General features: G+C 38.2%; 1 protein-coding gene across 1 annotated transcript in view; it reads left to right on the top strand.

Moving 5' to 3' along the window:
- GUCY1A2 (guanylate cyclase 1 soluble subunit alpha 2) overlaps window positions 1-16,320 on the top strand; it is a 1,287,229-nt gene that overhangs the window by 770,585 nt on the left and 500,324 nt on the right. The window contains exon 5 of the mRNA XM_078655976.1: window positions 4,837-5,322. Coding sequence (XP_078512102.1) covers window positions 4,837-5,322 — 486 coding nt within the window. The remainder of the gene's footprint in view (window positions 1-4,836; window positions 5,323-16,320) is intronic.

The raw sequence follows: 16,320 nt of genomic DNA, 5'->3' as shown, positions 1-16,320 counted from the left end.
TGTTGTGTGTTTCTTTGTCTGTGATACAAAGTAGTTTAAAGGATGCTCTTCTGGCAACTGGTAACTAGTGTAGCTCCCCCAAAGCAGTAGAAATATGTGCTTGTGGCTTTACATGTAGGAAGAGTCTAGTGGCAGCATTCTGAATTCTATGTAGCCTTCTCATAGTCAGCTAAGTTAAACCCTGATACAGACCATTAGCGTGGTCCAGTTTTAATAGGGCAAGTGAGATGATTGCTTTAATCTTATGTAGAAATCCTAGGTCCAGGAAGATGCGTCCCAGTGTTTTAAAAAGTGAGAAAGCTTGATTTGGCTACCATACCCACTTGGGGATTCATTGACATTTGGCGTCTATGGTAATTCCAAGGTTTTTACCTTCTTTGATATTTTTGGAAGTGGTTCTCCACTGGTCAATGGCTTGGAGGCAATCAAAGAGTTTTGATGTTTTAATACACTTTAGGCTTTCCAGTTTCAGAGGTATCTGTGTGTCATCCGCATAGTTATAGCAGGTGAAGTCAAAACTATTGATCAGATCTGGTTGTGAATTCATGTTGAAGTTGAAAAGCATGGGTGAGATGATTGAGATTTGAGGGACTCCTGCTTTTATCTGTATGGTTTGGAAGAGGATGGATGTGTGTGTCTGTATGTTTTGTTTTGTAGATAGGATGTGATCCTAATGAGAGCTGTGCCTTCTATTTTGACTAGTTTTGTTTGTGGAAAATAAATATTTCTAAAAGCATTTCGCATGGTAGCGCACCTGCGCACCTTGGTTCTGTCAAGAGAACAGGAGAAAACAATGTTGTGTGAGACCGCCCTTACGCATCTCAGCGCCTGCTGTGCTTGTTATCTAGTTTTGTCTGTGGCAAATAAATTCTTCTAAAGGCATTTCTCCATGAGTGCGCGACTTGGTCCTGTCAAGGGAACGGGAGAAATGGATGTTACGTGAGACTGCCCTAACAAATAGTGGCATCCTACCACCATAGTGGCTTGTTCCCTAGTTTTCTTTGTGCTAAATAAATATTTCTAAAGCATTTCTCCACGAGAGTGTGACTTGATTCTGTCATGGGAATGGGAGAAAAGAATATATATATATCTATATATCTATATCTATATATATAGATATAGATATAGATATATATATATATATATACACACACAAATATACATATATATAAATCATCCAGATACATATATGTGGAGTTAAGTAGAGTACACCTATGCTTATCTATACACACCTACTTTCATGATAATTTGGTTCTCGATATTTTTGCCATAATATTTTGTCCCTATGATATTCTGTTGTCAATATACCGGGGAGGTACCTATTACAGGAGTGGGGTTTACAAGCCTTCAAGGTGTTAAAGCAGATCCCTGGGATCCCTTTTTAATGGGGGCGTAAAGCATGTTAAGACATTGACGATCAGTGATATTCCTTAAGGGAGGATATTGCTAGGTGGAAGTGGGGATAGTATGGGATTGACATAAATGGAGGCGACTTTCTTTTGTTTAGGCAATCGCCCTATCAGCATAAAAACATATTCCATGGTAATATGTTTTAAGGACAAAGTTTACTTTAAAACGCTTCAAATAAAATAATTAACCAATTTGTTTAAAACTGCACTTTAGATTTTCTTCCTTGAAATGGATGGCATATATATATACACTGTTTAAATTATTGAATCCAATATAGGCCTGTAGGGGGTGTATGATAATGTCCTTTTAATGTGCTCATTATTTTTTTGTTTCTCTTTCATACATGAAAGCGTACGTGAAATTACTGTTTTCAATCATCTAGGGGTTCTTTTTTTCAGCGAGACACCCGCAATATGGACTGTGTCATGGTGCATTCTTCAAATAGTCCTGTTCAACAGAATATGCTAAATGTGCTTTCCTTGGTTTGGAAGCTTCTGCACATTATATAACACCCTGGGGATTTCTATAAATAACCAGAAAATTGCAACAGTCATTTCACTGCTTCATGCAATAATGTTCTTTGACAGTGTACTGAAGTGGAAATGTGAGTTGATACGCTTATTTCCGACCTGCAGAATACATATTAAAAATTAAACACACCTTCCTGGAATATTTCTCCGCAAATATAAACATTTATTAGACTATTTTATAATTAAATATGTGTCATTAAATAATTGATTTTGTAAACACACGGCCGAATAAATTCAAATGAAAGTGTTGTGATCCACGAGAGACCACAGAGAACAGAAATACTCGGGAAAGGTCATTGCTGCCTTTAATTTGTCGGGCTTTACTTGGTTTTCCAAACACGTTTGGCCTTCATTTGTGAGATGTTTAACATATGATCCCAAGAGGTACCACACAGCCCCTTTACCAGTAGCTTGACAATACTCACACAGCCTACAGGGGCCCTGATGAATAGACAGTACAAATGAAACACATGACACACTCACAGTGTGTGTTAAACATCACACACACACATATGTCCATCAAAATACCTCCTTTGTGCCCGTGCCCCTCTTTTGTTACTGGTGAGTTGTAAGGCAAAAGACATGACTTGGTAAAAGTCACACATAAGCGCTCGCAGTAGGGGTGTTGAAGAAAATATCATAATTTATTCGATCATAAAGAAAGCCCACATGACGGCAATGTTATCCTGGTGACTGGTTTCAGTCTAACACAGACCTTTCTCAAACTAAAATACCTTAATGTTTTTTTTACTTAATGTTTTTTTTACATGTATACATAAATAAGGAGGAAAAAGATTCCTTCCCATGTGAGGAATCATAGATAGACGAAGATGTATTCCAGTCATCCCAAAGTTAAATAATCATAGAGAAAAAACTATAATGGAACATATTGTATCCAATTTATTCAAATGTTATATAAACAATAAAATTTACTCTACATTTCAGATAAAGGACCCGATTCCGATGCAGTTGGGAATAGCTCTGATTCATCGGAATTGACCATTCGGACTAGTTTCTGACCGATCCATTTCGATGGGCATGGTCGGAAGGGAATCCGAATTGGTTTTCCAAATGGCCTCACTCTTTGAGAGCCCGTTCGCCATTCGGTAAACCCTCAGTAATCCCCTGGCTGGCTCTTTCCGGAAGAGGGATTACGATGGCAGCTTCCCACTGCCTTTCTGTGCTTGCCTTTCTGACACAGAAAGGCCTTGGGAATCTGTTTTTGGGGCCCCCCAGCAGGGCCCCATGGGTGCAAGGCTGCCATTCTGTGCCCCTCTGTTGATCCCTGCACCCCGTGGCAGGCACCTCAAGGTGCCTGCCACGGGGTGCAGGATGAACTGCACCTCTGCTCTTTAACAATGAGAGCATGCAATCCGTTCAGAATGTATACTCTCATTGTAAAGAATAGGCATGCGACTGAACAGGGTTCAGTCACATCCTAGTTCCTGGGCTGGAACTGATGACAGGAGGTCATTCAGTTCCAGTTCCAAACCGATGTCGGACAGACTCCTGTCCGTTCAACATCAGAATCGGGGCCCATACATGTGAATCAGGATGAGCTTGGTTTTACAAGTTACCTAATCTATGTGGAAAATACATAATTGTGATTTCTGACATATTGATTATGGTAATCTAACTTCATGCATATACATAAATCAGACACATGCTTCAGAACCTTGATGTTACATATAGTGATACAGTCATGATGTTCTAAAATTGTTGTCCCATCATCACGTCCGTACAACACCATGGAATGTCTAAGGGCCACATGTACGACCATTTACCATTGCAATTCGCAATTTGAAAATTTTAGTGACTTGCAATTTGCGAGTTGCAAAAGAAAATGTACTAATGTGTCTCACACACATTTTGCGATTGCCAATGGGGTCGCAATGACCCGCCTCATCAATATTCATGAAGCAGGTTACAAATTACTGCCCATTGGGAATTGGCAATAACACAGGGATGGTGGCCTGCTGGCGACAGCAGACCACTATTTCTGTGTTTGCTTTTTAAATAAAGCAACTTTTTTTAGAATGCAGCCTGCTTTCCTTAAAGAAAAATGAAACGTGTCAGTTTCATTTTTTAAGAGTGGGCAGAGTTCTGTGGGACCACTGCCTTCACTTTCAATCACAAAGGGGATGGGTCTGCTGGACACCCCTTCTGTTTGCGAGTGGCTTACTGGTTTGACGTGAAGTAGGCAGTAAACTGCAATTGTTTTGTGACCGCATTCTGGTCGCAAAACAATCATACATGCCCTTGCGACTCGCTATTAGGAAGAGATGCCCTTGATAAGCCCCTTCCTAATAGCAACTCGCAAACCCTTTTTTGCAAGTCTGTAATAGGTTACCGACTCGCCAAATAGTATTGATACATGCTGCAACCCTTTTTAGTGGTCGCAAACAGCCTGAATCTCCGTTTGCAACCACTATAAAATAGTCTTACATGTGTCCCTAAATGCATCTCGTCACATCAGGTTTTCTTGTGTACAGATCCTTCTTTAATATGCCACTGCTACAATCGATAAGTACACATTGGAACAAATATTCCACTATGCAAAAAACTAAAATAAGGATAGTGGTGGTTCAGGAAGTAGATGATATGAATATTTGCTCAACTAATTCTACTGTAGACACTGCTACACTGACGATACATTGTCCATCACAACTGTTGTGGGCTAAATACATTTTTGTTGACTTCCCGATTCAAATCATATCTCCCCACATTGTTGAGGGAGTGAGCAACTCTGCAACACTGTATGGTTAAAAATTGTGTGAATGTCTAGTTTCTGCTATGGATGCGTCTTCTGGTATTCTGTTAAACACAATTGTCCATCTTCTCTAAATCAATGTTAGAAGAAAAGTATTAATGTTGTAATGTTGTTCATCTATTTCAGGTGATGGAAATCAAGGGACAGATGATTCACGTATCAGAGTCTAATTGCATATTGTTTTTGGGCTCCCCATGTGTGGACAAGCTGGATGAACTGATGGGCCGAGGCCTGCATCTTTCTGACATCCCGATCCATGATGCTACACGTGACGTCATTCTGGTTGGGGAGCAGGCAAAGGCTCAAGATGGCTTGAAGAAGAGAATGGATAAGCTAAAAGCAACCCTGGAGCAAACTCACCAAGCCTTGGAAGAGGAGAAAAAGAAGACAGTTGATCTTCTCTACTCCATTTTCCCAGGGGATGTAGCTCAACAGCTTTGGGAGGGAAAGTCAGTCCAGGCCAGAAAATTTGATGACGTCACCATGCTTTTCTCAGACATTGTTGGATTCACCGCCGTATGCGCCCAGTGCACCCCAATGCAAGTGATCAGCATGCTGAGCGAGCTGTACACCAGGTTTGACCATCAATGCGGATTCCTTGACATATATAAGGTACGAAGACAATGTTTAAATAAAATGCTTAAAAATGACAGAAAAAAACAAGCAATTGATTAATTCATAATACTTGTTTGCCTTTCACTGCTCACGTAAATTTGTTAAGCAATTTTATATTTACAACGCATGAACTTTGGTGAGTTAGGTGAGTTGCCACAAAATTCTATGAAAATAGATGTTGTGCATATTTATGCGCACTGATGTACTGTACAACATGAAACTGGTTCTGCAATTTGTCCTGCTCATCTGCATAGCCGATTGGTTACTGCGTGGGCCATGCTGGCATCAACTACAATGTGGATTTTTGGTTTGACCAGTAATATTTTCATGACTAGAAATACACGGCTGAGATCAACATTTTTCTATTAAAAAAATATTGTGAAAATAGAAAAGAATAGGCAAGCACGGTGATAACACATTCAATGGGTGTTTTGGGTAGGTGTATTGAATTGTCTGGGCCCTCTTTTCACATTTCTCAAAGTAATTTGATTTGATTCATACCATTCGTTTGCCTTGGCCTTCTGTTGTGAATTGGGATTTTGTTTGTTTAAATTGTTGTTTGCAATATTTTATGATCAATAGTGTACCTAATCTATATGCTGTGATGATATTTCACCAGAATGTCACAGGACTACAAAAATATCATAGCCAGAATACCAACCACTACCATATCGTGAACATAATTATATATATTTACTTGACTTAACTTCACGTATAGGTACTTTGAGACTACAATTATATCTTCAAGGGACATAGATGTGGAGCTAAGAATAGTAAATGAATACTTACTTCACAATATTGCGGTAGAAGAAATTCAAGCTGCAATATTTTTGAAGGATGATATTTGTGTACTCGATATTCTGACACACCCTTCTCTTTAGTTGAAGGCATAGGATGGGCAACATACTTTTTATTCGGTCTTCACTTTCTGAGCAGTGATTTGTGTATCCTGCTTTATGGAATATGAATGGACAAGATTCCTGTTTTTCATTCTGTGCTAAGAGGATGTGAAGCTGGGGGCAATTCTGCTGTTTCCTCATCTGCACAACATAGATTAGAAAAAGGGAGGAATGTAGGTGAAATGCCCTGCACACAAGAATTCCACCTTTAGGGCACTCAGGAATGCAACGAACAGGAATTCTCGTGCTGCCTGGTTCTGACAGTGGCCGCCATCATAATTGCCATAATGATAATTATGTTAATTTAAGTTAATTAGACTGGTTGTTGACAGTGGTCTTCAAAGCTCCTTGTACAGCAAAGGAGTTTGTGTGCTGCTTGCCTGCCAAAAGGACCCTGCAGGCTGGTGGCCCATATATGTACGTTTATACAGCTAGCATTGATTTAAATATATTGACCAGCCCCTCAAAGTCATTTTAAAAGAAACAGTGAGGCCCCACGGGGCTCTTCTTTGTGCCCAGTGCTTTTTAGCATCTACGTGCCTCCACTTGCTGTTCATATCTGATTCTATAGTTTTCCATTCCACACCTATGCGATTGATGCACAGATCAACTTAAGATTTGATGAAGATATTGAGTTTCTACAGGATCAATTCAAAAGGTGTCAGTGGTCAATAGAAAGCTGGATACATGGCAAAACAGTTATGCTCAACGCAGGCAAGACTAAGGCCTTTTTTGAGCATCCTTCCATCTGGACTTCAACAAGGTGGCCCGACTTCTTAGGTGCCTATTTTGTACTAGCACATGCAATATAGGATTTTTTTAACAGCAGTTTCTCTTTTGATGCATATATACGGAAACTCGCCTCAACATGCGTCTTTATGCTGAAAGTTATTTAAAAAAACATACCTCCTTTGGCGAGTTTCTCTAGGCAAATCTTAGTCCTGGTCCTTAGCTCAAGGCTGGGCTACAGAAATGGTCTTTGTAGATTGGATGCTTATCTCCTTCATAAATTACAACTTCTACAAAATGAGGCTTCATGCCTCTTTTTAAGCCTTAGGTTGCCAATCTTTACTCTGCATAACTGTTGTGTTTTAAGTCTTTGATCTTTTGTCATAAGCACTTACACAGCCTGCCTTATAATAGTTACATTGCCTCTCTCTTTCTACATTAACCCTTTTGAGATTACACTATGTCACCATTCCTTTATGTAAGAAATCCTGCATTGGAGGTTTTACCTGTCAAGTGGTCACTGCACTAGCCCGGACAATCTTCGCATAGCCATTTAAAGCTGAAAGAAACCTTTAAAATTTGCCAAATTGTTGGGAAAAAAATGCACCCTAGATTCTGTCTCAAGTGTTTGGTTCTCCAGCACCAGGACAGCCTTTGTGAATAATGATATCATTTTTATTTTTTTTACGGATTTTTGTGCCACTCACAGAGCAGTGGATGAGCCCCAGTTCAGCACTATGGGCAAAAAAACATCATATTCACCATGTTCAAAATGCACAAGCCTGGACAATCTTCTCATAGCCATTTAAAGCTGAAAGAACCCATTGAAATTTGGCAAATTGTTGGGAAGAAAATGCTCCCTAGATTCTGTCTCAAGTGTTTGGTTCTCTAGCACCAGGACACCCTTTGTGGATAATTATATGCTTTATATTTTCTTACGGATTTTTGTGCCAGTCGCAGAGCAGTGTATGAGCACCAGTACTGCACTATGGGCAACAAAACATCATATTCACCATGTTCAAAATAGTTCCACCAGGCTTATCTTAGGGGTCCCTAGACGTGAACACATCACACTGATTCCTGGATCCTTAAATTGGCTGCTCTCAAGAAGAGTATCACTTTTAAAGTCATGACCATTGTCCATAACTCGGACAGCACAAATATTACTAATTTCTGGGTAGTCAAGTTTAATTTGCATTAGCTGGGCAGCACTCCATGTGCCTCACTCCAGCTATTACTTCAGGTCACAAAAAACAAAACTGCACCTACTGTGCCAGTCCTTTCTCAATGGTATCAGAGTGGAATTCTCTGCTACTGGCATTATGTACCAAGTCAAATCTATTTGAATTCAGGAAGCTGATTAAATGTTTTTAACAAATAAAATGTATCCCTTTTTGTTATTGCCAAAAGATTTAATTTGTATTCAGTCTGAATATATACTTTCTTGTTAGGCTTATTAAATCATGCTTTTAGTCTGAAAGAGAGTGATTATGTTATTATGTCTACAGTGCTAAAAAATCCTGTGATTGTTGTGTAGCATAATTAACATAACACAGAAATGTCACGAGATTTCCTGAGGATTAATTTCTATTGAAAAAAATGATTTTAGTACTGGGTGAGAGAATGGTAAGACTCAGTAATTTCGGATTTATAGATCCAGCAACCGTCTTGTCCTTCTAAATTATAAGCTGGACCCACAGTCACCACACGTGCATAGCATAATCTATTTCAAGATTCTAGGTCTAATCTCAAACTCTCTGCTGTGTCCATAACCCTATGTTATGATGGGAATACAAACCACCCATCCCTGACAGCCAATGAAGTTTTCAGCTTGGATTTATGAATTGATCTCAGTCTTTTCTTCTCTAATGAGTCCAAAGTGACGTGGTTCTGTTGGGGGAGCCGTTTGAAGTCAATTGAGTTTAAATATTTTCTGGAGAGTGATGAACATGTGCAAGGTGGAGGACCCCTTAAACTTCTAATGAAAGTACTTGGAATATTGGGAGGGTTAAATTGTCTCTAAGGTGGTGATACATGACACATGACATAAAAGTATAGATCTATATGTAAGAAGCAGTCACATATGCAAACCTACAGGAAAGAAAAGATAAGAGCATGCAAAAAAAATTGTGAAGCCAACAAATGTATCATTATATTTGAAATATCGTTTCGTTTAACTGCCAATCTTTAAGGAAAATGGAAATACTAATAAAAATAAAAGACAGATGATGAAATGACTTCAATTAATCTTGTTTGAAGAAGTACCCCAAACATTTTGGCTGTATACTAGATACATCTCTCTGAACTTGTAATCTAAGGAACAAACAAATCAAGATTTGAGAAGCTGTATGGGATATTTCTTTGAAGTTACTGTGCATCCGAACACATTGACATTGTTTACCGTGTAATGTTTTGAGACATTTTTAGGCTGTGGTTACTCCATGGACTTTGCTCTGATGAGTTGCAAAATGTTGAAACTATTGAGCCCAAGAAGGAGGTCATCCTCTTTGTGTCAGGGTCAAATAAGTATAATATCCAAGAGAAGTTTCCAGCAGCAGGACTTTCAATTAGTAAATTTTTTATGCAGACATCTGGTCAGAGAAAACATATTTCCTGTCTTGGTAATCTACAGTTTATCCATCACCTAGGGAAAACATGCATCACATAGTCAGCCTTACAGCCCATGATTGAACCCTGAAGGCAGTTTTGTTACGATAATGGATGTTTTAGAACAATGTGTTTTATCAGGGATAACAAAATAAATTGGTCATCATGGACATCCTTTTTTTAGAACAGACAATATAATGTTTATCTGTTGATCTGTGAGAATTTACATATTTTACCTCTTGGAGAAGAAAATTATTTATCTCATGGTTAGCATTCATAGAACTGAAATGTTCCCCATCTGTTATGCAACTTGTAAGATATTATTTCTGTGCTCTATACTGAAAAGAACTTGCATGTTACTAGTGATATAAAGACTTACCAAATTTCCGCTTCACTCATAATCAAGTTCAGATACATTATTTGAAAGAGCAGCACCACTAAAAGGCAGATGAGAACATGTTCTCCGTGAAAAACAATCACTTGCGAGTAGAGAACATCAATCTTCTGCCCTCTCATCTTCATTGGCAATAGAAGACATAGGATGCAGTTTTCTGCTATGGTCAATGGAAATTCTGTCTCAGTAGACACATAATTTACTTCAAAGATGGAAGCACCATCTACTCTAGTATCAATTCCTTTCTGGGTCTCATAAAACTTTCTTCAGCAACATACAATTATACAGTTCACACTTTCAATGGGCCTTGAACTGGTCAACCAGGAATAATGCTACAGGTCTGAAGAAAATAAAGAGCTTCACTGCCAATCTGATTGTGAATGTCAGCAGTGTTCAATAGTCAGAGGGGGATCTGTAAGAGTTGCCTCCTTCCTATGTTATTTTCTGTTATTTGTTTGGAACCATGACAAGGTACACAATGAAAGACCTGGAATAGCGTTGGCTTTAGGACCAAGGGAGTCACCAAAATATGATAGTACATTGATGATATTAGCATGAATCTAGAACTAATTAGTACTGTATTTGCAAGTGTAAAAAAAAAGTTTCAGATCTTAGGTTACTAGAATAATGCAAGGTAGATCAGAATCCCGTTGGCCTATACAGGTTCAGCTTTTTTCATCTGCATTATGGAATAGAGTAGCAAATCAGTCTATTTGGTAACATGTAACTGATATTTTAAATAAAGTTTTTGACCCATACCCCTTAAACTACTGCCATTCACAGTACAGTGTAAAATGAACTGAGCCTTAGAGGTAAATTCCAATGTCACTGGTCAACCATACTGCCTTATACTGCTTGTTTCACATCCCCATATTTTATTTATTTATTTCAAACTCTAAATTGTTTTCTAGCTAAATAATTGTTCTAAGAACGTTCATGGCCAAACATCTACATTTGTTTGGGAAGTTACGTTAAGGAGTTGCCCACCTTCAACGCTAGTCTGGCATTAGGAGATCTACCAGACTTTGAGAATTACTACTTGGCTGACCTGACATAAGCATTCCATCAATTATCTGTAAAAGAGTCTATCTTGCAGTACATTATATCGCTCCTGAAGGAGATGTCTGGAGAACTTAGCTTGTACAGATTTACCTCTAAATTTAAAAGCCACTGGGCCAGTTCTGTAACCATTTTTCGTAATGTAATTGTTTGGTTGCTGGGTAGAGAAACATAGAGCAATGGAAGACCTGAATGCCTTCCCTTGCAAAGAACTTTGAATTATCATGAATTATCATCAGACATTACAAAGGCAGTTCTTGAATGAAAGGAGAAAGCTAATACAACTTTCACAGTTGCTAGAGTTATTTGATTTTACTTGGTTCAAGGGAATACATTTAAGGGATTTTTCTTTAACTATTTACAATTATGATCTTATTATTTAAAAATTCTAACCTAACTTCCGTTTGGCTTTTTGTACTGTATTCTGTCCATGACAGATTAGTAGGGATTTTATTTCACTGGTCTATGGTAAATTGAATGCTTTCTTTTCACCCTGAAATGAAAAGAGGGCTGAGGACTTGGTTTTCCCAATTTAAGACGCAGAGTGTTAGAGGAGTTTGTTCCTGAATAAACTCCTGCTTAGTATTTGTTTATTTATTTCGAAAGTGTTATAAGGTGCGAACATGACCCTTGCAGGTATCAGAGCGCTGTACACACAGCGAAAACATGAATAAACTCCATACAATATAAGTCAGTATAGTAACACCACAAGGAGTACACAAACAAGATCAGGGAACTGGTAGTGGGCCACACTAGATCTATTTCTCCTAGGGTGTAAAATATTTCCTGTAACATTTAGTAAAACAAGCAAAATGAACTTAACACAACATAATACAATAATTGACAAACCTGAAGGGCGAGGGCCCTGGGGTAAGATAACAATTAACAACAAACCTAAAATAAATGGAGAACAATAAGTTGGGAGAAATGTCAGGTCTGTCAGCAAGGGGACATTTATAAGAGAACACAGTGATGAAGTTAATGATCACTCAGGAAAATCAATTCGGCCTGTTTCTTGAAATAGGCAGTGGAAGGATTATCCCTCTACTCTGAAGGACGAGCGTTCCAAATTCTAGGTGCCAGTCAGGAGAAAGCACATTTGTACATACTTTTCTTCTTGAATTTGGGTGGTTTCAGGAGAAGTGTGGACGTACTTCTTAGGTTCTGATTGGAGCCAGAAAGAATGAGCTTGTTCGCAAGGTAGGCCGGAGTGCTGTAATGCAAGGCTTTATGCGTGAGGCAAGATATTTTAAACCAAATCCTCGCTTCAATAGACAGCCAATTAAGCAGGTGTAATGTGATCTTGTTTTTTGGAGCCTATGATGAGCCTGGCGGACGCGTTGTGAGTTGCTCTGAGAGGAGCCAAGTTTGTTTTAGGAAGCCGCGCAAGGGTCACCAAACCATATTCAAGACGTGAGATCACCAGGGATTGTACTGCAGGTTGTAAGTCTTCGGTCGGAAGGAAAGGTTTGATTTTCTTGAGGGTGTTAAGATGAAAATTGGCACTCCAAATAGTGGCACAGATGTGAGCTTGCATGTTAAGTAGTTTGTCTTAGGTAATGCCTAACGATTTAGCGGAATTAACCATGAGAGGAGTGCAGTTAAGGGCTGAGAGTTGCTTTAGCCAGTTCAGGGTAGTTGCAGAGTGATTGTGGAGGCAATAAGCAGGAATTCAGTTTTGAGGGTGTTGACCAACAGATGGTTCTGGGTTAACCTTTGTTGAGTTTGCGAAAGAGCTTCATTTAGAATTTTAATGTAATCTAGAGAGGAGATTTTCAAGTAAAGTTGTGTGTCATCCACAATGTGTTTTAGAGCAGTTTCCTTACTATGCCCTGCTATGAAACCGGATTGATAGAGGTCCAGTAGTTGAAATTTCTCTATATGGTTGCAGAGCTGCTTGTTGACACATTTCTCGAGAAGTTTGGCTAACGTCATGATGTTAGTGATAGGACTGAATTTGTTGGGATCAGATAAATATGACGTTTTAATTTGACAATTTAATTTGTGCTGGACACCAGCACAAATTAAATAATTCTCAGATTCATAATAATAATTTGAAACCTGTGTTTGGTACAATGTACACATTAAAAACTAAAAGCATGCAATATGGGAATGCCTAGAGCAAATGAGTTCAGGATATCAGTGCTTCATTCAGTCTATTGAGGGTGCCTGAAGCATTTGGATAGGATCAGACCAAGTGTAGCTATTTCTTTTTTTACAGAGTTTTATATAGCGCAAACTTGACCCAAATTGGATATCAGAGCGCTTAACATAGCACCAGTTGCATTACATGACAACATATTCATTTCTGTTAGGCATGGGGAGATTAAGTGATTTGCTCACAATCACAGGATGTTCAGCGTCATTGCCGAGACTCAAACCCAGTTCCCCAGATTTGATGTCAGACACCCTAGCCATTAGGCCAACTCCTTTCCCCAAAACCATGCAACTGCCATACTCTGGGCAGGAATGTGGGGGCTACTCTTTTATTTATTGCTCTGAGATGATGGTTACCTGTAGCCACTGTAATTTAACCATAGAATGAAGAATGAATCTTTGAGTAACTGATATCTCTGTATGCTGCAAGAAGATCAATGGAATTTGGGGTCGCTCTGGTGGTAATCTAATTAAAATACACTTGGCACTGCTGCACCACTTTGCACCTTTAAAAAGCCTTGTGCAAATTCAAGTACAGGCAAATTACACACCTCTGAGTTTGGTAAACACCATAATCAATTTCCTATATGTATTGCAACCCTTCAGCAGAGTAATTCACAAACAGATTAGGCATCATATTGGAAAAAACAACAAAACAAGTTATTTGTCACAATGACCGTCACAGTGCTTGGCTTTTTGTGAGATATTGCTCCTTGCCCTACTCATCAATGAAAATAAATCGCATATTACATTCTACTCATCATAAATATGTATGTGTGTGTATATATACATATATGTATATATAGACATATATACATACATATATGTTTGTATGTATACATATATATAGTGAGCAAGGCGGGAGCAAGCCACCGAAACGCGTCTGAGCAGAAACTGATCTTGAAAATAAACGTTTGAATTAAGATACACGGAGTCAGCGCCTTCTTTTGATGGAAAGTTTGGTATGGTGAAAATATATATATATATATATATATATATATATATATATATATATATATATATATATATATATATATATTCACTGAAAAAACCATAGGTTATAGACCATATATAGTTAGGAATTAGCATTTAGAAAACCTTATTTTACTCACACAAAACCATTGAAATTCCATATATAGTTAGTTGCACTAACTATATATCGCGCACCCGCAATCCACTGCTGATGATGTCACATATTACATCATTCATGACATGGTCAGTGACATCACTGATGACATCACTGATGACATCATCTAGTGTCTGTGTGTTTTTGTAAAGTTTAAATACGTTTTACATATTGAAGAATGACTGGATGGATGGAAGACTGAGTGTGTGTGTGGCTGGCTGGGAGGTGTGTGACGCTGTGCATATCAATGTGTACTTGTATCAGTGATTGTATAAGAGAGTAAGTAAGTAAATTCTTTATTGTTTGATTATTTAAAATCTTACAATGTTTCCAATACAAAAACATAGTTTTTAAAATGCAGTAAAAGAACAATTATATTCTAAAACGTTTTCTATAAAAAAATTATTTTAAAAGCAATTTTTTCTGAGTCATTCTCCCAGTTTGGTAGATGCTATCTTTAGGAACTTTACAAAGGCGGCGTTCATGACAAAATCATTTGAATGAAGACAGTTTTTTAATGCCTGTCTACATGTCCTTATTCCACGCGTATTAAAGTGAGGTTTCAGTAATGCGCATCTTTCATTACGTAGTCCAGGGCAGATACATAGAAGGTGGATAATATTCTCTTCTCCACCGTTACATAGTCTACACCATGTGTTGCTATTGGTCTTTTTCCATGGCGGGACATGACTGAGGCCTGGTAGTATTCCGAATCTTGCTCTTATGAGACATTGTTTGCTTTTTTCAGACCAGGGTGTCTCCAGATATTCTTGTACTTTCTTTTTTTCGTATCCATTTATCACTGACCATGAATGCTTTCTTTTTGCCAAAGTATCTTTGTCCTTTACTAGTGATAGGTGATTTGCTGTTCGGTTTACTATTTTTTTAAATAATCCATTGCTTATCATATTTATCCAGATCGGCATTAGTGCAAACTCTTCTATTGCCTCATTCAGATATTTCCATGCAACTGATTTCGTGTTCATATTTATTTCTTGCCAAAGTAATTGAGATAGATGATTATCATGGTCATTTTTAATCCTATACCAAGTTTTAATAAATTGGCCTTTTCTTGCAAAATCTTGATTGTTTAAACCAAACTCCAGTCTAATTTGTGCCGGTGAAGCGTTATTTGGGAGATAAAAAAGAGATCTATACGTTTTGGAAAGAACCTTGTTTATCTTTTCCGCATCCATCCCCATTAATGCTTCGCTACCATATGTTAAAGTTGGGAGCAATTTTGCCCCTATAATTTTCAAGAGCGGTTGATAGGTCAGATTTCCGAGCGATTTCTGTGCTATCTTAAATGCTGCAGTAAGTGAATTAGCTTTTCTTTGTATATCCTGTTTTTGTGGTTGAAAATTTCCTTTTTGGTCAAAGAGTACACCCAAGTACTTGTATACTTCTATTTGTTCCAGTTGGGTGTTTTCCATATACCATTTCTTTTTTTGCCTCAGTTTTATGTTCCTAGTGACCACCATGATTTCTCATAAGAGAGTAAGTATGTGTTAGTATATGTGTGAAAAGTATGGTGTTCTGTGTTTAACTATAGATGAGGAAATCGAAGTGTGATTGATTCTTCACAGGACTGACTAGGTGTATGAGTGCATATGATAGTGTTCTAATAATAACTGACTGTATGTATGAGTAATTGTATGGGTGAATGAGTGAATGTGTGTGTAGACGTACGAATCAGTGAGTGCGTATGTAGTAACTGGTATTGGTGTGTCATGATGTCATCAGTGATGTCATTTGAGATGTCATCAGTGATGTCATTTCAGATGTCATTAGTGATGTCATCAGTGATGTCACTGAAGTATGGTGTTCTGTGTTTAACTGTATAGATGAAGAAATGGAAGTGTGATTGATTCTTTACAGGACTGACTTGGTGTGTGAGTAACTCCATAGATGAGTGGCAGTGTGTGACTGTCTGCATAGGTGTATGAGTGCATATGATAGTGTTGTAATAATGAGTGACTGTATGTATGAGTGATTGTATGGGTGAATGAGTGAATGTGTGTGTA

The sequence above is a fragment of the Lissotriton helveticus genome, chromosome 8, assembly GCF_964261635.1.
Source record: "Lissotriton helveticus chromosome 8, aLisHel1.1, whole genome shotgun sequence".
Taxonomy (NCBI): Eukaryota; Metazoa; Chordata; class Amphibia; order Caudata; family Salamandridae; genus Lissotriton; species Lissotriton helveticus.
The sequence above is the reverse complement of the archived record's forward strand: the minus strand, read 5'-3'. Positions and strand labels throughout refer to the sequence as shown.